At 35.4% G+C, this 23324-nt stretch overlaps 1 protein-coding gene across 7 annotated transcripts in view; it reads right to left on the reverse strand.

Moving 5' to 3' along the window:
- Window positions 1-1065: 1065 nt before the first annotated feature.
- Window positions 1066-23324, reverse strand: part of TRPC1 (transient receptor potential cation channel subfamily C member 1) — a 64443-nt gene continuing 42184 nt past the window's right edge. For all 7 annotated transcript variants that reach the window (XM_042999034.1, XM_042999032.1, XM_042999031.1 and 4 more), the window contains 7 exons: window positions 19365-19701; window positions 17417-17556; window positions 15596-15739; window positions 4982-5157; window positions 3119-3320; window positions 2335-2529; window positions 1066-1348 (listed from right to left, as the gene is read on the reverse strand). In XM_042999034.1, coding sequence (XP_042854968.1) covers window positions 1121-1348; window positions 2335-2529; window positions 3119-3320; window positions 4982-5157; window positions 15596-15739; window positions 17417-17556; window positions 19365-19701 — 1422 coding nt within the window. In that variant the 3' untranslated portion in view covers window positions 1066-1120. The remainder of the gene's footprint in view (window positions 1349-2334; window positions 2530-3118; window positions 3321-4981; window positions 5158-15595; window positions 15740-17416; window positions 17557-19364; window positions 19702-23324) is intronic.

The raw sequence follows: 23324 nt of genomic DNA on the forward strand, positions 1-23324 counted from the left end.
ATCCACAAATAAGCAAGAAGTCACTTTTATAGAAGCTATGTTAAATTCTGTGGAAAATACTTTGGGAGATTAGTTCAAGAACCTTAGTCCAAATATAAATAAATCCTCGCATTAAAGGGTCTTCCAATTTACAAAAACAAAACACGCTGTGACCACATATGATAAAGTATCTTCTAAATCCTTATTTTGGGTTAGCTTTATAACTATGAACAGTCACTCCAAACTGAAAAATGAAAAAGACTGTAGCACTATTATGATAAAGAAAAATTAAAAGCCACCAAATGCCTAACCTTAGTGAAATACCTGTGCAAACCTATAAACATATTCAAATACTCTATTTCTATAAAATGAAAAGTCTACTGACTATATCTTTCAAAAACTATATAATTCCATAAAAATTTAAATATACAGACTATACCAATACATGGAAATGTATATATAAAATATTATTAAGTGAAAAAAACCAAAAAATATAAAGTGAATACAACCATGTAAAAGTAAATACATTACAATAACAAAAACTGTGAAGTGACTTAAAATTTATAGAGACATAAACAGATTCAAATATCCATTAGAGGTTTTTCTTTGTTACTTAAGATTATAACAAAATAAAAAAAAATAGACTATTATTTTAGATTAAACTATACTCCTAAACAATAAATACTGAACTAATGTGAACTCCTAAAACAGAGATTTTAAAAACCATGACTTAACTATATTTCAAGTGTATCCTATGGATGGAGACCAGCCCACATTTGCTGATCTTCACTTTACAAAACCTTCTGGCAATGTGCACAATTATAACTGCCCTTCTTAAACATAAAAAGAAAAAAATTTAAAGCACTGTTCAAGTAAGAAAACCAAGCAGCATGCTAACAAAATCTATCTACTTAATCTGTTTTGCACCTGCAAAAAAGCTACTAATAGAGGGTTTTAAAAAACTAATCCTATATACATATTTTACATAATATATTTATGCTATAAATATTTTAAAGAATGGCTTTTACATAATTCTTCATTTTAATTCAATATATATCTAACTGATTTAATTGCAAATTATGCAAATCCAATCTTTCAGATTTATTACTGAAAATTATTCTCTACATGGTTTAGAAAATGGTTAATTTCTTGGGTAAAACATAGCATATTTAGAAGTCCGAAAGCCAAGTAAATCCCTTATTTCATTTCGGAATTTTGAAAGATCTTGGCGTAGTTCATTTAGATTTTCCACGGTTGCCTGATCTGTACTTTGCATCTTCTGTCTCATGGATGTCAAGTAACGATGCACTAGGCAGCACATCACTTTTTGGTAGTTTTCATCTCTCTTTTGTTTCAAATTTCTCCATTCCTTCAAAACAAACAATTATATGATACAATTTTATAAACAATATTTAAATGAGGTGAATTTTTAAGATTTTTCACAGATACAAACACATGTTTTATTGGGCTATATTTTTGGGACTATGTGTTACAAAATAATATTCATCACTTGTTTAAAACAGATACAGCCTGCCTATTTGTTTTATTCATTCACCTATATGCTTCTCTGGATTTAAAAATATTCTTAGGAATCCTCAATTTATAGGAAGGATTAGCAAACTACAACCCACAGGACAAGTACGTCCTGTTTCCTATTTTTTAATGGCCTGTGAGCAAAGAGTGGTTTTTTACAGATGAATATTTATAATTAATTTGATGATAGGGAATACTGATTTTGAGACCCAATTAAACAAAATGTTATTCCCCCCCAAAATGGAATTCCATTCTTTTCATTAGATCTGTATTACAAAAAATTATTAAATTATTACTCAATTAAGGTTACATTTTAAATTTCACCAATAAAAATTTTGTGGAAATTTGTGTTCTTTCTTGTTATATTACTTATTATAGTCATAAAGTATTTTTGATTTTGTCTCAGTCTGCTAAGTCCAAAATATTTACTAATAGGCCCTTTAAAGAAAAGTTTGCCAACCTCTGGTTTATAGCAACATGAACTGAATTATTCATGTAATGAATAACTTTCAAGAAAAACTAGAAAAATGAGATGGCTCCAGTAGTCAATCTTTATCTATGCTGACAGAGTTGGCATTCTAAATATTTCCCATGTTTTAAAACTTGAGACAAGATTTCATCAAAAAAAAAAAAATCATAGCTGTCTCTCTCACATATTGAATCCTTACTTTATGTTAGATACTATGCCATGCATTAGGGATATATGAGTAAAAAAAAAAATCAGACAGTCCCAGGCCTTAAGGAGCCTGCATATTTACACTCTAGGAAACATCAGTGATTAGGAATTGTTAAAATTTCCAAGTTGCAATTTTAATATCTTACCTTTAAACTGTTTTGCCGTTTAACCTTGCCTTTTGATGTATGAGAGCAAATCCACTTACTGAGGCTACTAATCATATAGCAAATAGTCTTTGGTGAAGGAATGATATTGAAAGGTGGGGGTAACGTACATTTGTCATCAAAGTAGCTAAGCCACAACTTTGCTCGAGCAAACTTCCATTCCTTGTCTTCATGATTCTGTAAGAGCCAAATGAAAAAGCAACACAGAATGTGAACACACACACACACACACACACACACACACACACACACACACACACACGGGGTAGGGAAGGGCAAAGGAGAGAGAGATGGGGAGGGGGGGATATCATTTTACATGGTCCAAATGTTTGATGTCCAAATGTTTACACGGCTTGTAGGTAAAAATTTGGTTCAAGAGTTGTAGTTAATATACATTACTTACATTTAAAAAATCTATATTTAGGGGCGCCTGAGTGGCTCAGTTGGTTAAGCATCCAACTTCAGCTCAGGTCATGATCTCGCGATTCAGGAGTTCGAGCCATGTGTCAGGCTCTGTGCTGACAGCTCAGAGCTTAGAGCCTGCTTCAGATTCTGTGTCTCCCTCTCTCTCTAACCTTCCCTCACTTGTGCACTCTCTCTCTCTCTCTCAAAAATAAATAAAAACGTTAAAAAGTTTTTTTTAATCTGTATTTAATTTTAAAATAATACTAATTCTTATTTCTTATAATCTTTGGCTGCCTTATCTACTACATACATTTGGTATGATCTGAAAGAATATAAAGTTTTTACAAGAATGAATACTTACTGCTATCAACTGAAAGCTTTTATGAAGCATTGCCACCAGCAGCTTGGTAAGCACGATCACAACCACGACATTGTATGTCCCAACAATAACAGCTCCAACAAAGGACTGCAATTCTTCTCCATAACTAAATCTTGTGACAAAGATTGCCACATGTGCTAAGGAGAAAATATACCAGAACAAAGCAAAGCAAGTGCCAATGAACCTGTAAAGACAATTACATTTCTGTTTAAAAGAAAATTAAAGCACTTAATTAGCAAAAATGAAGAACTCATTCATATTAACATTCCATAAGTAAAACATTGATAATCCAAGAATACATTTTAAAATGAGTGAGATTGAACCCAACAGTTTACATATGTCTTAAACAAAGAAATACACTTAAAAGGATAAATTATTTTGTTTAACCTCCTACTGCTTTTCTATTATCAACAAAGCAGCCTCTAAGATCCTGTTTGTGCCTAATTAGATGTTGCCACTCCTCTGCTTAAAAACTTCAAATGGCTCTCAATCTCAATAGCCCAAAGTCCTTACAAAGATCACAGATCAACAACATTCTACATGATCCTCATTACCTTTTGGACCCCATCTCTTACAACTTGCTCTCATTCACTACATTCCATCCACACTGGCCTCCTGGTTTTTCCTTGAACAGCCAGCCACACTCCCATCCCAGGGCATTTGCCTTTGCCATTCCTTGGATCGGTGAATGCTCTTCCTCCAACTATCTTCTTCATGGCTTGATCCTTCATCAACTTAGTATCTTTACCTGAATGTCATCTCTTGCGAGGCCTTCCCTAGTCTATTTAAAATTGCAACCTCTAACACATAGGGAGAAGCCTGGCCAAGCTTTGTCTCTTTGGTCCTTTTTATTGTGTAATATATATTTTATTTCTCTTTTTATTGACTATATCACCTCACTGTAATATAAACTCTATGAGGCAGTTTTGCTCACTGGTACTTCATTCATTCAGTACTTTGAACAGTGTCTGTTATATAGAAGGTGTTAAATAAATACTTATTATTCATTTAATCTTAAATAAGATGACATCCAAGTATCTGAAGAATAGTTGGTACATAACAAACACAACAAATACCTAATTCCACACCCCTTCTCCATTATGTTACTTAAAAATGAGGGGAGGTATTTTGTCTGCCTCACAACTGGTTGTTTAAGTTCTTAGGATACAGTAAATTAGAGAAAAAAATTGTTTATGAAGCTCTAATGATTCTCAATTCTATTGACCTCCTACTGAAGTGTTGAAAATATGAGAGATGGTTTTACCTGTAACAATAATGGACAGTTGCTGACATTTAATATGTGAAAAGTATGGGGTGCCTGGGTGGCTCAGTCGGTTAAGCATCCAACTTCGGTTCAGGTCATGATCTCACAATTCGGGATTTCGAGCCCTGAGTTGGGCTCTGTGCTGACAGCTCAGAGCCTAGAGCCTGCTGCAGATGCTGTGTTTCCCTCACTCTTTGCCCCTCCCCTGCTCATGCTCTGTCTCTCAAAAATAAATAAATGTTAAAAAAAATTTTATTAAAAAATATGTGAAGAGCAGAGACATCTTTCAATACGCAGGACTGACAGAAAACTGTCCTGCCCCAAATCCTAACAGTGTACAAAATGCCAAGAACTCCTCTGTTAAGACAAGCAGCAGGGGAAACAATATAATATCGTGGGCCTGTTAATTGCTTAAGATTCTATTTGTGTAAAGAAAACTACAACATGATTAATGAAAAACTAAGTATTTATTAAAAAGGAATATCTTAAAGAAAATTTGAAGTTCTATTTCTATAGGTACTAATTCATATGTAATACAATAGAGAGAAATATATTTACTAAAAATTTAAAAAGACACTCACGAATGGAAGGTATCATTACTTTGCTGTTCACAGAAGATGCCCACACAGTCCTTCTGTTCTTTTGGGGTATAGCCTTTATCATACAGTTGTGTCAGTCCAATTGTGAAAGAAAACAAAACAAGAAGGAACATCCCAAGAAATTTTCCAAAATCTTGTAACATCTGTCCCATTGAAATCTGTGGAATATATTATATAGGTGTTCATTAAAATTATCAGGAAAACAAAATATTAAGTATTAAATGACCAGGCAATAAAAGTAAAACAAACATATGATTCCTTTTATTCCATCTGGTTAAGATAGTTCCATACTTTTAAAACATCAAAAGTCTCACTGACAAACAAAAAGCCATTCTAGGGGCGCCTGTGTGGCTCAGTTGGTTAAGCTACCGACTCTTGATCTCAGCTCAGGTCTTGTTGTCAGGGGTGTGAGTTCAAGCCCACGCTGGGCTTTGTACTAGGTGTGAAGCCTACTTTAAAAAAAAAGAAAAAAAAAAAAAAAGGCTGCCTGGGTGGTTCAGTTGGTTAAGCATCTGACTTCAGCTCAGGTCATGATCTCGCAATTCATGGGTTCTAGCCCCATGTCCGGCTCTGTGCTGACAGCTCAGAACCTGGAGCCTGCTTCAGATTCTGTGTCTCCCTCTCCCTCTGCCCCTCGCCTGCTCACACTGTCTCTCTCTCTTTCTCTCTCTCAAAAATAAATAAACATTAAAAAAAAAAAAAAAAGCCATCCTAATCATGCCAGCACTTTGAGTGTTGGATGGCACATTTCTTGAATCTGGACCAGGTCTGCAGAGGACACTGCTGGGAAGAAATAAGAGGCTGAGACATGGAGATTTAAGAAAAGGCCTAATTTGCAAGGAATAGGGGCGCCTGGGTGGCTCAGTCCGTTGAGCGTCCGACTTCAGCTCAGGTCACGATCTCGCGATCTCACGGTCCGTGAGTTCGAGCCCCGCGTCAGGCTCTGGGCTGATGGCTCAGAGCCTGGAGCCTGCTTCCGATTCTGTGTCTCCCTCTCTCTCTGCTCCTCCCCCGTTCATGCTCTGTCTCTCTCTCTATCTCAAAAATAAATAAACGTTAAAAAAAAAAAATTAAAAAAAAAAAAAGGTTGCCTGGGTGGTTCAGTTGGTTAAGCATCTGACTTCAGCTCAGGTCATGATCTCGCAATTCATGGGTTCTAACCCCATGTCCGGCTCTGTGCTGACAGCTCAGAACCTGGAGCCTGCTTCAGATTCTGTGTCTCCCTCTCTCTCTGCCCCTCGCCTGCTCACACTGTCTCTCTCTCTCTCTCAAAAATAAATAAACATTAAAAAAAAAAAAAGCCATCCTAATCATGCCAGCACTTTGAGTGTTGGATGGCACATTTCTTGAATCTGGACCAGGTCTGCAGAGGACACTGCTGGGAAGAAGTAAGAGGCTGAGACATGGAGATTTAAGAAAAGGCCTAATTTGCAAGGAATAGAAGGAAAATTCCTTGCTCAAGCCTAAAGGGAAATAAACGCTTATGTTTTTTATGGCTTCTTAAAGTTTACAACTATAAAATCATATGACAAAGTATTTAATTTGCTTTTTGTGACCAATTCTAAACCAATTCTCCAAAGATAGCATTTCCTCCTCTAGGACTGCCCTAATCTTTTTTTGCCAAGGTGGTCAATTTTCTTTCATTTTAGGTCAATTATAAGAAAATATGTGTGCAAACCAAATGAATAGGTCTAATTAACATGGGTATCTTTTGTAATGCAGTCACATGTAGTATGTCTGGGAGCTTTATTCAAGCCTAATTTCATTGTCCTCCAATACTCTTTCAAAATCTGGGTGATAGGTAGTTTTCATAAATTCTTGGTATTTAAATTAGCATACAAATTTGGAGAATAATTTGACATTATCCTTTTGACCCAACAATTCTATCCCTTGGCATTTAGCCAATAGATAGGAAATATGCAAAATGCACGTATATACATGGATTTTCACTGCAGCACTGTTAGAGGTCACAAAAAAATTAGAACGTCTTAAATGTTGTTAAAAAGAATGAAGTACATCTATATGTGCTGGTGTAGAAAAATGTCTATAAAATATTAAGTCAAAAAAGCTGGGTATAGAACAGTATTATAACAGATCCCATTTCTATTTCTTTAAAGTATAAATCAGACATATATTTCATATAGATAGGATTTAATACGCACAGTACATTTCTGGAAGTTTACACAAGAGACTGTTTAATAGTGCTTAAATATGGAAGGTAGGACTTGGGGTTGGAAGGCAGACTTTCTTCCTTTGAATTTTCTTTACTGTATGCATTTCTTTCTTTCTTTCTTTCTTTCTTTCTTTCTTTCTTTCTTTCTTTCTTTCTTTCTTTCTTTTTTTCATTTATACTTATAAGATACAAAATATAGGGTTTAAAAATAACCCTTCCTCAAAACTTACCAGATCAATTTTACACAGTTAATTAAATCCAGCTTCAAATAAAATGTCTAAATGCCTCAAACCTACCAAAATAAAATATGCCACTTACCACTGATACAAAATGGTAATGACATTGAGCAAGTGGCCAAACCTCTCTAACCCACTAAAGTGAGCCAGCCAATTAAGTAAAAGAGGGGTGCTAAAATTTTTTAGGCACACCACAGCCTGGTAAACTGGACTCTGCAACAGTGAAGAGGTCCAATATGCATGGCTTGCACATTTGACTAGGCCATGTAGTACCTTTTGAAGTCTTGTGCTTTCCTCACTTCCCACTCCAAAATTTTGAGAGAAGAAATAGGGAGCTTTTAAACTCAGCAAGTTTTACATGTGTGAGAAAGAGAAGAAATACATTTCCTTCTTAATCAATGATAGCTTTATACCGAAGTACCTTGGAAAGAAATCATTTTTAATGTTTATTTTTGAGAGAGAGAGAGAGAGAGAGAGAGAGAGAGAGAGAGAGACACGGAGACAGAGCGGGAGTGGGGGAAGGGCAGAGAGAGAGGGAAACACAGAATCCGAAATAGGCTCTAGGCTCTGAGCTGTCAGCACAGAGCCCGGTACAGGGCTCAGAGACTGACGTGGGGCTCAAACCCACAAACGTGAGATCATGACCTGAGCTGAAGTCAGACACTTAATCCACTGAGCCACTCAGGCGCCCCTACTGGAGATTTATCCTTAGGAGATAATTTAAAAGAGGCAAAGACCCTACATACGGAGCACTGTGTAGAACAGCAAAAACATGCCAAATATCTGATAGGGTGAAGGCTGGTATCGTTAGGGTTCATATCATGTGTTAAATTATAAAACTTGCTGAAAAAATGAAGCAATAATAATGACAACTTCTAGTCATTCTCCTTCCAAATCTTCCTCCAGAAAAAACCAAAATTACCTGTCTAAAAATTCTATCTGATCAAGCCATTCATACTCAAAACCTCCTTTGCATGTATGATAATATTCAAATTCCTGGCACAGAGGCCTTCAGAGTCCAGCCCAGTCTATTTTTTTCAGCCTCATCTTCCCAACTGCCACCCACTGTCCAAATACGAAAGACATCCTGTCTTCTCTAAGCACGCCATGCTTTTATGACTCCATGTTTCTGTACATGTAACTTTGTTCTTTGCCAGGAAAGCTTTTTATCCCTTCAAGGCCCAGATCAAATGTCACCTTTTCTAAGAAGCTGTCCAGATTCTCTCCAAGCACCCCCTCAGTTATGCTCCAAAGTACTTTGTCCATAATCTCTAAAATCATATTTTTCACTTTATACCAATATTTACGTTTGTCTCTTCTAGCAGGCTGTAAGAGCAGCACCATATCAATAAGCTTCAAAGCCCAGCATATTAGTTAAAATGTTGAACACATAGCTACTTTTTATATGCCTTATAACTCTCTACCATTTTCCAAGAGGTATCATGTATTTTTATTTATCCTGTAGGATCAGAAAGGCTAGTATTATCTCTCTTTTTCCAAGTGACAAACTGAAGCTCAAAGAGATTGTGACTTGCTCAGGGTAACAGAATAGATGGCAGAGGTAGAATTCAATTCTTGCTTCTAACTCCTTGCAAGAGCTTTTCTGAAACATCACTTTGTGATTTTTATCTTAGCTCTCCCATTAAAAATTTGGGGCTGTGCCACTCTGGAAAACAGTGCGGACGTTCCTCAAAAAATTAAAAACAGAACTACCCTAAGACCCAGCAATTGCACTACTAGGAATTTAGCCAAGGGATACAGGAGTGCTGATTCATAGGGGCACATGTACCCCAAAGTTTACAGCAGTGCTTTCAACAATACCCAAATTATGGAAAGAGCCTAAATGTCTATCAACTGACAAATGGAAAAAGAAGATGTGGTTTATATATACAATGGAATACTACCTGGCAATGAGAAAGAATGAAATCATGCCATTTGCAGCAACATGGATGAAACTGGAGGGTATTATGCTAAGTGAAATAAGTCAGTCAGAGAAAGACAGGTTATCATATGTTTTCACTCAGATGTGGATCTTGAGCAACCTAACAGAAAACCATGGGGGAAGGAAAGGGGGGAAAATAGTTACAAATAGGGAGGGAGGGAGGCAAACCATAAGAGACTCTTAAATACAGAGAACAAACTCAGGGTTGATGGGAGGGTGGGGGAAAGGGGAAAGTGGGTGATGGGCATTGATGAAGGCACTCGTTGGGATGAGCACTAGGTGATGTATGTAAGCCAATTTGACAATAAATTATATTTAAAAAATTGGGGGCTGTGTGCAATTAAGGAGTTCATTCTCATGTAATGAGCTTATTGAATTAATACATGAATAAATATCCAAAAAAGATGTAACTATTAACATTTTACACCAAGTCTTTTTTTCTAACATTGTGTGACCTGGGCCATAGTTTCCTGACCTATAAAAGGGATGGTCATATGCTACATCAAACTCACTCATCTACATGCTATTAAAACTTGGCCAGATTTTATGCCAATCTATTTAATCAGCATCTCTGAGGGCAGGACTTAGATATACAGATTTTATGTGCAACCCTAGTGATTCTGAGCCTCACCAACCTGGGAACTCCTAGACTAATGACCTCTAAGTTTCCCTCTAAGTGTAACATTTATGCTTCCAAAGAAAAATGTCCATCCCCAGTATACCCTAAAATGCAAGGCACTTTGAAATGAAATCACCCTTTACTCACTGCAAATGACAACAATATGCCATTTATGTGATACAGAACACTAAATTAAATCTATTAATTATTCAGTAAAGCCAAATGATTCACTATGAATAAAGTATGCGTTTATTTGTCAGATGCTACACTTATTTTCCAAGTTTCTTTGTATTATTTTTCAGATTTGCGACAGTTAACTCCACTAACTATAAAGGAAATGAAGAAATGGCTCTAATGATTTATGTAAAGTTCATCATGTGTCAGGAAACCTGCTATGAGATGCATCTTATATATACTGACCCATTTAATCCTCACAACAATGACACAGAACCTGAGACTCACAGAGATGAGTAACAGTAACAGTAAGTTACAGAGCAAAATTTGAACCCAGTTGGTTGGTTCTGTCTTGTTCTTTCTGTCTAATGACCCAACTACAAGTGCTTAATTCATTTGAAACATGTGGATAAATCAGGAAGAATTTTTAAGATCTGTAAATTATTAAAGCCTGCCCAAAGAAGTATTGTACAATAAAAGTTAACGAGGGAATCATATTACTCTGTAGCAATGAAAACAGAGAGGCAAGTTGGCAGATTGGTGAAGATCTTTAGCTCTGGAGCCAAACCACTGGGTTAGAATCCCAGTTTGGCTACTTACCAGCTGTGTGACCTTGTGCAAGTTACTTAATATCTCTATGCCTCAGTTTCTTCCTCTGTAAAATGGAAATAAAAGAGTCTGACTCTTAGAACAACTGTGAGGATTAAATGAGGTAATAAATGTAAATAAAGATCTTAGAATAGTATCCATGGTAAGGGCCCATATGTTAACAGTTATTATTATAATTACCAATTTATTTTTAGATTCTATCTTTACGTCTTTTTTTGTTAAAACGTGTAACATTACTGATTTATGTCCAATCATGACTCTTACATTTGCTGAAGCATATTAGCTAGCATCCTTCTTTTATAAAAGCAGAAGAACTAACTTTGAAGAGCAGGTTGGTCTGTGGATTCAGACAGACTCAGGTTCAGCTCTTGACTACTTCTTTCTAGTTCTGTGAACTACTTAACCTCTCTAAGCCTTAGATCCCCCATTTGTAAAATGGAAATAAAAATAACAAGGGTTGTGATGAGGATGAAATAAGGCGAAAACACTTAGCACAGTGCCTGGCCCACATGAAATGTTAAACAAATGTGGTGGTTGTTATTGTTTTGAATAAGCAGCTCCAGTAACAGGTAGTAGATATAGCCCAACAGCTTTATTCTTCTCACACACCAATCAGCACTTGTCTTTACCCAAGACCATTTAATTTATCAAACAGTAAGTGACTACTATGGCAAGGCAGTAAGTAAAGTGCAGATGAAAAAATAAAGATACAGTCCCTATCCTCAAGGAATTTTTAATTTAGTAGAGACAACACCGTCTATAATTTAAGACAAGCTAAATTTTAATTGTCTTACAATTAAGACAAGCTTTAGGAAGTGCTCATTGGAGGTTCAAAGTACCAAGTTCACTGGATGGAGTTATTCATTAGCAGGGGAGCAAGAGCATAGGAATGGATTTTCCAGAGGCAGGAGCTCTAACACTGGCACATGTTCCCTCTCCCTGGAATGCCTAACCCGCCTCCATTCTACTCATCTTTCAAGGCTTAATTCCAGTGTCATCTCTCCTGGTAAGTGCCTTAAACTGAAGTGAGTGCCCTTTCTATGAGCTGTGCCTATGACAGCAATTACCACTGTAAATGTCATGCTTGCTTGTCACCCTCAGTGTACTTGAGTTCTTTAAGGAGATATTGGAGCATATTAATTTTTTTTTCAGATTTATTTACTTACTTAAAGTAATCTCTATATCCAACACTGAACCCATGATCCCAAGATCAAAGAGTTGCATGGTCTTCTGACTGAGCCAGCTAGGTGCCCCAGAGCTTACTCATTTTAGTACTTTCAGTGTCTAGTACTTACCAGGCACTCAAAAACTGTTTACTGAATGAACAAATAAAATTTTGACAAGTAGAGGAGTGGGTGGGACATTCTAAACAGGGTAATAACATAAACAATGTCATGGAATTGGGATAGCATGGGACATGTGTGAGATTACTGACTGGTCTTGGCCCAGATGGAGAAGTGCTTCAGTAAGGGACAGAGATGAGTTTAGCGACAGATGGCTACAAAGTAAGTAGGGCCAGATGTAGAAAGCCACCTTCCAGAGTCTACCTACGACATAAGTTACAAATTTAATGAGCATAATCATAAAAATGTCAAGTACTAAAATAGAGGATTCAACCACTGCTGAATATAGAACCATTTTATATATTCCACTATATGATATTCCTGTGACCTTGATTTGCCTAGGACAGTCCCAGTTTCCACTTGTTTTCCCAAGTTAGTAATAAATAACATTCCTTTCATTCCCCAAAGTGTCTCCATTTGGATGATAAAATATGGTCACTCTAACCAAGGGAGTAATCTATACCCCTACCACAGGTTATATAACCAGTTAAAATAAAAGTCTGTCAACTTCTGCAAATATTTGGAAGGAAAATATGTTAATGGAGATAATCACAGTAATCACATAAAAACATTATCTGACATAACAGGTTATATATATAAAGGAATAAAGTTGCTCTTTTGCTAAAGTAATTAACTTATTGTCAATATTTTTTTGCATTTTACTTCTAGTTTTACATTCATAACTGGATTACTCCCTTTCAATTGAGTTCCTTACTTATGAACAAAATGGAAGAAAAATGTATTCTAAATTTTCTACAAGAACTTTTTCTAGAATATTTTGGAAGAACTATGCAATACAAATCTGTCATGTTAGTAAGACTACACTGTAACACAAATGTCTTTATTTGAAAACATCTTTAAGTAAAAGCCTGAAAATATGAATCTATAGATTCCTATTCAATATCTATTCTTTGCTCTCTTCCTGACTAACCAGACCTTGATTTTTTGGGGGGCAATTGAAAGTACTCGTCTCCTCAGACTTCCTTGTAGCAACAAATGACCATATGACCAAATTCTGGCCAATGAGTTATAAGTGGAAATATGTGGTAGGGCTCCAGGAAAAATGATTGCTCTCTTGATAAAAAGAGAAAGACAGTTGGCCCATATTTTCTGGCTTTTGCCCTCTGTCTCTCCCCTTCTCTCTGTAGGATACAGACTTGATATAATGACTTGGAACAGGGAGCTTGCAACCATGAGGAACAGTAACACTGTAAAAATTGCAGACAACCTTCTGTCTGGGAAGATTTGCTTTGCAATACTAACTAATTCTATTTGTATTTCCAAATCCTTCAGTTCTGAGACTAGCCTATACCAGACAACAGTGGTCTGGGGTGAGGGTAAGGGGAGTTTTAAATGCAAAAAGGTGTCAAGAAACTTTTTGGGGTGATGCACATGCTAACTTGATTATGGTAGTGATTAAACAAATTTATACTTTTGAAAAACTCATCGAACTATATATTTAAGATGGGTTTATTTTACTGTATGCAAAGCATATCTTGCTAAAGATTATTTATTCTATTTATTTTTTTGAATCTTTCTTTCTTTCTTTTGAGAGAGAGAGGGAATGAGCAGGGGAGGGGGGACAGGGACGGAGAGGGAGAGAGAGGGGGGAAGGAGGTGGGGGGGGGGGAGAGAGAGAGAGAGAGAGAGAGAGAGAGAGAGAGAGAGAGAGAGAATGAATCCCAAGCAGGCTCCATGCTGTCAGTGCAGAGCCCGAGGTGGGGCTTGATCTCACAAGCCTTCAGATCATGACCTGAGCTGCAATCAAGAGTCAGATGTTTAACTGACTGAGCCACCAGGTGCCCCAATAAAGATAATGTTAAAAAATCATTTGCTTAACTAAATCCTAATGTTTAAGCATATATTATGAGTAACCAGCAGACCTTTTTAAAAAAGAGAACACAATAAATATTTGTTGGCTTCACCTAAATCATCTGTCAGTTCTATGGCCATTGCGACAATCTAAATTGTCCTGCTGGAGAAGAAAAACACAACAGCTGAAATGACAAAAACCTACTTATTCAGTATTTGTATACACATCTATATAGTTCTTTGGGGAAGAGATTAAGTCAGAAGACCTGACTCAATAGTTCTAAGAAAAATAGATAATTCATTAAGAAACAGTAGCATACTTTTTCCTTTTTAACTCTTTGTAGAAATATATTAAAAAAAATACAGAAACTTGGTGATACATATAAAAAAAGAAAGAAACTTAGTGATATCATCACCTTTTAGCTAAGAAAAAAATAAAAAAACAACAAAACAACACGCATGTAAAAATACTGTTGACTATTGACTAAAACAGTCATAGAAGATATTAGTGGCAAAATTAAATCAAAATAACAGTCTAAATCAGTGTTTCACATACTATTTTTTGGAGAAAAACAGAGACCTGAACATATCTCATGAAAAATGAGTATCGCATTAAATGAGTTTATGTCATGATAGTTTGAACAAGGTTAAACAAGTTTCTTTATCTCTTTCTCACAAGCTTTAATGTGATAATGTGCACTATGAATTAATCAGGACTTGGTTAAGGAACTCACACTCCAGGAAATACTGTCGCACGATGATAGCACAAGCCAAATCAAACCAAGTTTTTCCTACATATTTTATTTTCATATCTCTATTTGGAGAACATAATTATGCCTTTTCTTTAAAAATATCTCCTTTAAAAATGTTTTTAAAATCTACATTCCTAACAACTTTCGACTCATCAAGAAAAATTGAATAGTGCTCAGATTCTCAGACTCATAACTCACAATATATGTAGAGCTACTCACCTACCAGAGTTGATCCCCTTTCTCTAAAAACAATCACTATTACAATCTGTGGTAAATTCAAACAATTATGAGTCCTTTCTTTAATGTAAAGGGACTTAGCATTTAGTCCTGGACCCTCATGCATAATAACCATTCTACTCTGAACAAATCACCATCTCAAAAGCTCAATTTCTTGAGCTATAAAGTAGTTTAAGGCATAAAGCTGGACTACATGAACTCTATGAAATTTGTTAGCCTAAAAATGTCATTTTCCAACTTATTACATTTAATATTTATTAAACAAAGTGAAAGAGTATTTTAGAAATATAGCTTACATATTTTCAAAATCATCAAGTATGAATTCTTTGTGCACAACACCTCCCTCATATATACTATTTAAAACTTTAAATGTGAGATTCATTTTGTCAAAACACAAGATTTTCATGTTCCTCTACTGTCTTAAGTATAACTACGTTTTAAACACATCTATGTCTATGAACTGAGGGGAGAGGGACAATGGGCCACAGCTTAATAAAGTCTGAATACCTGAAAGCATAGGATTATCATTCAGTCAAAAGCGAATTAGGTGAACATGCAGTGTCCTCTCAATTGTTAATTATTTTCAAAAGCAAAGTTTAACTTTAACATCATGAGAGAACAATGTTCTAGTGGATCAATAGAAAAATATAGTAATAATGACATCTAACAAATATTCTTTAAGAAATATTAATTATTTACCTGTAATGGACCCAATATGGAGCTTGTTGTATACATAAAAAAGAGACGAAGATAACTTAGAACATTTGCAAATGCAAAAAGCCCTTCTGCCACCAGAGTAGGATGGAATGCATCCCAGTCCTTCCGATCAGCAAAATCATGAAACTAAAGTTAGGAACAAAAGGCAAAGATAGATAGCTCTCTCAACTTAGGAAAATAAAAACCAGTATTCTGACTATTGAAAGAAAACTATTTATGTCTATTTTAGGAGATCTCCTTTTATGTTTTATGAGGTTCTCTTCTTTTAATACAAATAGCATTGTTTTAAGTAAATAAAAGATCTCTACATACATGAGGCAATATCACTCTATATAATAAGAGGTTTTCTCAGAAATTCTTGGGTTTTAAAAAATTAAATATTTTTTTTAAAAATGTTATTAAACTTTTTTATGAATGAAATGTTTACTGGTTTTCCTTAAATTTTACAACACAAACTTTAAGCATTAAGTAAAATTTAAGTATGGTTGCTCTCAGTTAATTAGCTATCATATTAAATTAACCCTTAAATTAGCCCTTTAACTCAGGTTTCTAGTATGAACCCTAGAAGTTCTTCTCTCTTCCAAATACCAAGGGAGAGAGAGTGCATTATTATACCCAGACATAGAGTGACCACATGTTCCAATTGTCTGGAATAGTTCCAAATTATATACCAGTTTTCCTGGCATAATCATTAATGCCCCCTTATACTCTCAAAGTGTCCTGGTTTGGATAAAAAGTTATATGAGCACTCCACTTCTAGAACTAAAGAGATCAAAGACACCAATGACCCTCAACCTCTTTATTGAGCCATTTATCTATGTATGATCATTTTTTAATTTTCTTAGTAATTTCACAAATCTGGTCATTGAAAATACGTAATAAACATGTTCCATACTACTGGTCATTTAAAAGTATGCAGTTTTCTTTTAACAAAGTAAAATGATGTGTAAGTGAATCAGTGTTCTTTTTCTATAGTCCATAAATTAGTTCAAAAACAAGAAAATATTATTATCTCTTAGTTCTTGACTGTGACACCCTAGAAGAATTCTAAACTTAGGGCTTAAACAAAGATAATTAAAATCTATTATCTTTTCTGGGCTCGAAGTAGCTTACATCTTGGTAAAATTATAAGATGCATATAAAACTAAATTTTTGTCAAATTCTGAATTTAAAAAGAGGCATCAAAAAATAATCACATTTACATCACTCTTTAATAATCATGATTTGGAATGTGTACAACACTATAATGAATTCTTAAAGATAAAACTTTTTTCTGGCAGGTATAAAGAGGACTAACACTAATCAATTTAAGTATCTTTGTGTTCTCACTTTAAGTAGATACACGTTAATGAGGTAAATGAACCTAACTCAGATATAAGGAATTGGCATTTGGTAGAAAGAAAATGCCTAGACAGACCTGGATTTAAATCCAGTCTTGGTTTCTTACTGTGTGGTCTTGGATAAATTACTTAATATCTCTGAGCTTCCTTTTCCTTACTTGCAAAATGGGGATAAGGACATCTGTCTCATAGAGTCCCTGTGAGGATAAAATGAGATAAAGTATAGCAAGTAGCAACCATGGAGCCTGGCATATAATAGGTAACCAACATTTAAAAGTTATTAACATCCTTTAAACTACTGGAAGGGAGGAAACAACACATACTATTCCCTTACACTGGGATAGTGAAATTAAAATGAAAACACATCAGGTACAGATTTGGGCCAATGTTAACTTTGAGTTATATAGCTACGTTTCCTACACAAACTTCATTTATGTCTCCAATTAACATAGCTAATAGTCACCTTGTTGTGAGCAACCACTTTGAGGGCAAAAGTTGCCAAATAAAGTGAATTCATGACAAAACTGAGTTGATTACGGGATTCTTCTAAAAAGTCTTCCAACCCTTCATACCAGAGTCTTTTAATGTCTGACCAAATCATCCCTAAAAAAAGGAAGAAAAAAAATCAGATAATGTTCTTAATTCAATAATAAACTAAAAAATAATTAAAACTCAAAATATTAAATAAACAGCAACTTACATCAAACTATAGTCTCATCCGGAAGAAAAAATAAGAAGTTTTTAGTGAAAAGTTCTCAAAATTTGAAAGAAAAAAACCTTAAGTTTTATATGACAATATCTTTCCCAGAGATTTTAATAAATGATGCTTGTGAGACAAGCATAAGAAAAATAAGGAAACACACACACACAAACACACCACAATAGCTTAGTTCCTGACTCTTTTCTCTATTATGCTCACTCCTACAGTGACTTTATTCAGTCTAGCCTAATGGCTTTAAATACTATCTGTGGGCAGACTTTCAAATATATACCTCTAAATTTGACCTGTATTTATATAATAAATAATATCTCTAAACCCCTCTTCAAAACTCAACAATGTTCTTGACTGCTCTGCATCACCAACTGAATGTTTTAACATATCCAAGATGTGTATTATTTTTACTTTATCTACCTAATTTTAAACATTAATGCATAATGGATTGAACACCACTAAAAGTAAAAGTTCTGACTGAAATCAAGTTACTTGAAATTAACTAACTTCCAAAAAAAATTAAAGTTCCAAAACATGCAGATTAATTTTATAGCTGAAGGAGAACTAAAAGTTAAAATGATACTTTAATTTTTCTCAACTTATTTATTAAATCAATAAAGAACATACTGATCAACCAATGCTTTATACCATAGAAGACTAAATTTTAACATCCTTTTACTCTATAGCAAATAGTGAAAAGACAGGTGAGAAATGCTGAGTTTAAAAACAAGGCTGAAGATCCAGAGGGAAATAAAGACGTCATTAAAAGACCATAAATAGGGGCTCAGTTGGTTAAGCGTCTGACTCCAGCTCAGGTCATGAACTTGTGGTTTGTTAGTTTGAGCCCCGTGTAGGGCTCTGTGCTGACAGCTCAGAGCCTGGAGCCTACTTCGGAATCTTTGTCTTCCTCTCTCTCTCTGTTCCTCCCCCCCATTCATACTCTGTCTCTCCCTCTCTCTCAAAAATAAATAAAGATTAAAAAAAAAAAAAAAAAAAAGACCATAAATAGACAATGTGATTATACCTCAACTTTCCTCCATTCCCCACAGAAAAGGGCAAGAATTATAAAAACTACAGGTCATTTCAAATTTGTATCATACAGCATAATACTTACAAAAATAATTTTCAGAAAATAAAGTATCTTATATTAAAAACTCTGTCATTTCTAAAGAGATCTGGCTATCATTACAAAGAACTGATTTATATAGAGTGAGTCACCAGGGAAACCTTTAAAGTTAAATTTAAATAATGTTTCTATAACAGATAAAAATGTAACCTCATAAGTTCATGGGTTCTTAAAAGGAAAACTAATGATACAATAAAACAAAATAGTTAACTCTTAAAATGCAACCAAGTATAATATGTATCACATTTCAAAATACCTAAGATTCATACCCTTATACCAAAAAAAGCATTCATCAGCAAAATTTTTCTTTTTTAATGATCATGAACAATTTTAGAGACTGAAAATAAAGAATTTTTAACTTCCATGTAATTAAGTAATAATAAATAAGTTCAGGATCATATAGCATTAGAATAGGGTTAGATAAGTCTTCCATGATCATGAAAGTGTTCGAATTCTTGCTGTATAAACAGTGTAAAATTATAAACCGAACACAGATGTTTATAATGCCACCAAGCAAAGGAGAATTAAATGGTTAAATAAAAGCAGAACTTTCTGGACAAACTTGACACTTACCAATAATCCACAGTATAAGAAGATAGTCTATTCTTTCAAGGGCTGGCCCCATTGTGTTTTTCTTATCCTCATTGTAGACAAGAGAATATAGGTTTAGTAACAGCAGGAATGTGAAATACGATGCTCCATGAATAATAAATTTCATAAAAGGAGTGTGAATGATTCTGCCAAACTGAGATTTGGGAGCTATCAAATAACAAAGTGACAAAACTGGCCAAAAGATACCAACTGTCAAAACAGTCATTATCTTCTTACAGGTGGGCTTACGTCGGTAGCCTGACATCTGTCCAAACCAAACAGTGTTCAGGAACTGCTGGCAGTTAGACTGGGAGACAAACTGAAAATGACACACACACATACAAAAAAAGAAAAAAGAAAACCTCTAAATACAATCTGATAATACCATTATTTGACATTCAAAGTTTTAATAATAGTTTAAAATCAATTCTATATAATCCACATAATTTTTGTTTTTTGTTTTTCTTACATGTAATAAAAGAATGTAGAGATTGAGAGCACAGACTCTGGAGCCAGATTACCTGGATTCAAATCCAGGCTCTGCCATTTAATAATTGACCTGTAGCAAGTCTTTATTTTTTTTTTTATTTAAAAAAAAAAATTTTTTTTTAACATTTATTTATTTTTGAGATAGAGACAGAGCATGAACAGGGGAGGGGCAGAGAGAGAGGGAGACACAGAATCTGAAACAGGCTCCAGGCTCTGAGCAGTCAGCACAGAGCCCGACATGGGGCTCGAACTCCCAGACCGCGAGATCATGACCTGAGCCGAAGTCAGACGCTTAACCGACCGAGCTACCCAGGCGCCCCATGTAGCAAGTCTTTAAACCTCTTTTTTTTTTTTTTTTTAATGTTTATTTATTTTTGAGAGAGAGAGAGAGATAGAGCATGAGCAGGGAAGGGGCAGAGAGAGAGCGGAGACACAGAATCTGAAGCAGGCTCCAGGCTCTGAGCTGTCAGCACAGAGCTCGACAAGGGGCTTAAACTCACAGACTGTGAGATCATGATCTGAGCCAAAGTCAGATGCTTAACCGACTGAGCCACCCAGGCGTCCCAAGTCTCTAAACCTCTTTAAGCCTCAAATTTCCCACCTATTAAATGGTGATAATAGTCTCTGCTCATAAACTTATTAGCAAGGATTAAAAGTAAAGCTCTTAGAATAATAATGCCTGATTCATAGCATGCAGCATATAAGTATTATATTATCACTTACTTAGTCATTACTTAATGATTATTACTAGCCTACTTAGCCATTTTGCAAATTTTAATTTATAGACAGTCTCATAATGTTTGTGAAATTTCAAAGTTAACAAGCACAATCCAAAGAAAAAAACTGATCTCAAAGAACTAATAGGATTTCAATTATAAGAAACCAAGATACGAAGATAGCAATCAAAGTCTAAACATGAGACATATTTACGCTTCACGAAAACATTGAAAACTTCTTAAAATGTATTATACTCTTATATCTGCTTAAGACTGAATTCTATGTAAGGAAAAAAAAGGAAAAATATTGCCAAATAAGAGGGAAATTCTAGTTTAAGTACAGGAATAAATTTACCAAAGTTTACAAAGGCTTCTGAGTTTACAAATTTCAGAAGCAGTATTTTCTCAATATAATGTGCATGCTGTGCAGGACAACACCAGGGTTCTGAACTCTGGACATAATAATGTGATCAGGTTTGAAATTACCAAAGCACAAGAGATCATAATGTCATTCAGATATCTAAATACTAACAGGCCAATCTTCTGTTTTAAAATGATTTACCCTGGGGGCGCCTGGGTGGCTCAGTCGGTTAAGTGTCTGACTTTGACTCAGGTCATGATCTCACTGTTCATGAGTTTGAGCCCCGCATCTGTGCTGACAGCTCAGAGCCCGAAGCCTGCTTCGGATTCTATGTCTCCCTCTCTCTCTGCCCCTCCCCACCCCTCTCTCAACAATAAATAAACATTTTTAAAAATCTTAAAAAAAAATAAATTTCCTAATATACTATACTTGTTTTGGCATTGAAGTCTTATTTCATTCTCCATTCTTCTGCACAGATTGCAGTGCTCTTAGGGAATCTTAATTTGTCTCTAAGATGAAATACTAGGGAGAGAAATAGCTTTTCCTCTCACAAACTATCCAGTTTAGTAGCATCCCAAACTTAGTGGTTTCCCCTTCCCCCAAATATCAAAGCAATCTCAGAACTGATTGCTGTCCTTGTCATCCCTCTCTCTAATGACGATTTAATTAAGAGTAATGTTAAATATGTAATTGGAAGAACAAAATTTCAACTGGAAATGTTTTAAGTTTGTGGTGGTTTTAAAACATTGAAACAAATTTTTTGCTACTCCTCTCATCAAGAGGTGGATTATCAGTGTTTCCTACCCTTCAATTCAACAAGGTTTGATTGCTTTAATCAGCTGGAAGATGTGATGCTATGTGACTTCTGAGGGTAGGTTTCAAAAGGCCATTGAGCTTCCACCTTGTTTGATGAACATTTGCTCTCGGAGCCATTAACAGCCATATAAAGTGTCCTGAAGCTACCATGCTGTGAGGAAGCCTAGGCTACATGCAGGCACTCTGGGCAGCCCTCAGAGGCTTCTCAGACCATCTCCTCATAGTCAACTCACCATCATGGCTATGCCCCTCCATGATTCCAGTAGTAAGTGCTCAGGTGGCCCACCCTCTATGGATCCACCCACCTGAGCACCCAGCCCCTCATGAGTTCCCTGTCTCAGTCCTCAGCTGTTGCTCAGGCACCAGATATTTGAGTGACGAAGACTCCAGATGATTGTAGCCCCCAATCATCTGAGCTATCACCAGCTGAGACCCTAAACATAGAGAAGCAAGGACAAATTATCCATCCTTGCTGTGCCCTTTCCTAATTCCTGGCCCAAACAATCCAAGAGCATAATAAAATGATTATGAAATTATTACAAAAGAGTATGAAATAATGAGTCTTATGTTAAGAATTTACCCAAGGGATACAGGAGTACTGATGCATAGGGGCACTTGTACCCCAATGTTTATAGCAGCACTCTTAACAATAGCCAAATGATGGAAAGAGCCTAAATGTCCATCAACTGATGAATGGATAAAGAAATTGTGGTTTATATACACAATGGAGTACTATGTGGCAATGAGAAAGAACGAAATATGGCTCTTTGTAGCAACGTGGACGGAACTGGAGAGTGTGATGCTAAGTGAAATAAGCCATACAGAGAAAGACAGATACCATATGTTTTCACTCTTATGTGGATCCTGAGAAACTTAACAGGAACCCATGGGGGAGGGGAAGGGAAAAAAAAAAAAAAAGAGAGAGGTTAGAGTGGGAGAGAGCCAAAGCATAAGGGACTCTTAAAAACTGAGAACAAACTGAGGGTTGATGGGGGGTGGGAGGGAAGGGAGGGTAGGTGATGGGCATTGAAGAGGGCATCTTTTGGGATGAGCACTGGGTGTTGTATGGAAACCAATTTGACAATAAATTTCATATATTAAAAAAATGAATAAATAAATAAATAAAAATAAAAATAAAAATGAGTCTTAGAAGAAATATCTTAAAACCACCATTTACCAATACCTCATACTATTAATTGGATATCATTATCTACAAATAAACACTCATTGCTAGTAAATTGTCTCAAAAAATAAAATTTAAAATGCATACCTTCCTTCGTCAAGTTCCTGAATCATGTGTGTGTGTGGATTAGAAATAGGTATTTCCCTTAATAAGAAGGGATGATGCCAGTAGAGCCAGATTCAATTTAGTTATCATATCATGTGCCTCTCCACCTTTGGGTTTCAATGAATTAACAAATAAGAACCAGAAAATATGATATCTGATACTTTATTTTTAAACAGTAAGCCATTATTACTGTAAGTCACAACCTTAATTAATTCTTAAGTAATTGCTCTGAGTCACTCCACTACTGTGGAGGAAATAATTTATGTATATCA

Source organism: Panthera tigris, chromosome C2, assembly GCF_018350195.1.
Source record: "Panthera tigris isolate Pti1 chromosome C2, P.tigris_Pti1_mat1.1, whole genome shotgun sequence".
NCBI classification, from domain to species: Eukaryota; Metazoa; Chordata; class Mammalia; order Carnivora; family Felidae; genus Panthera; species Panthera tigris.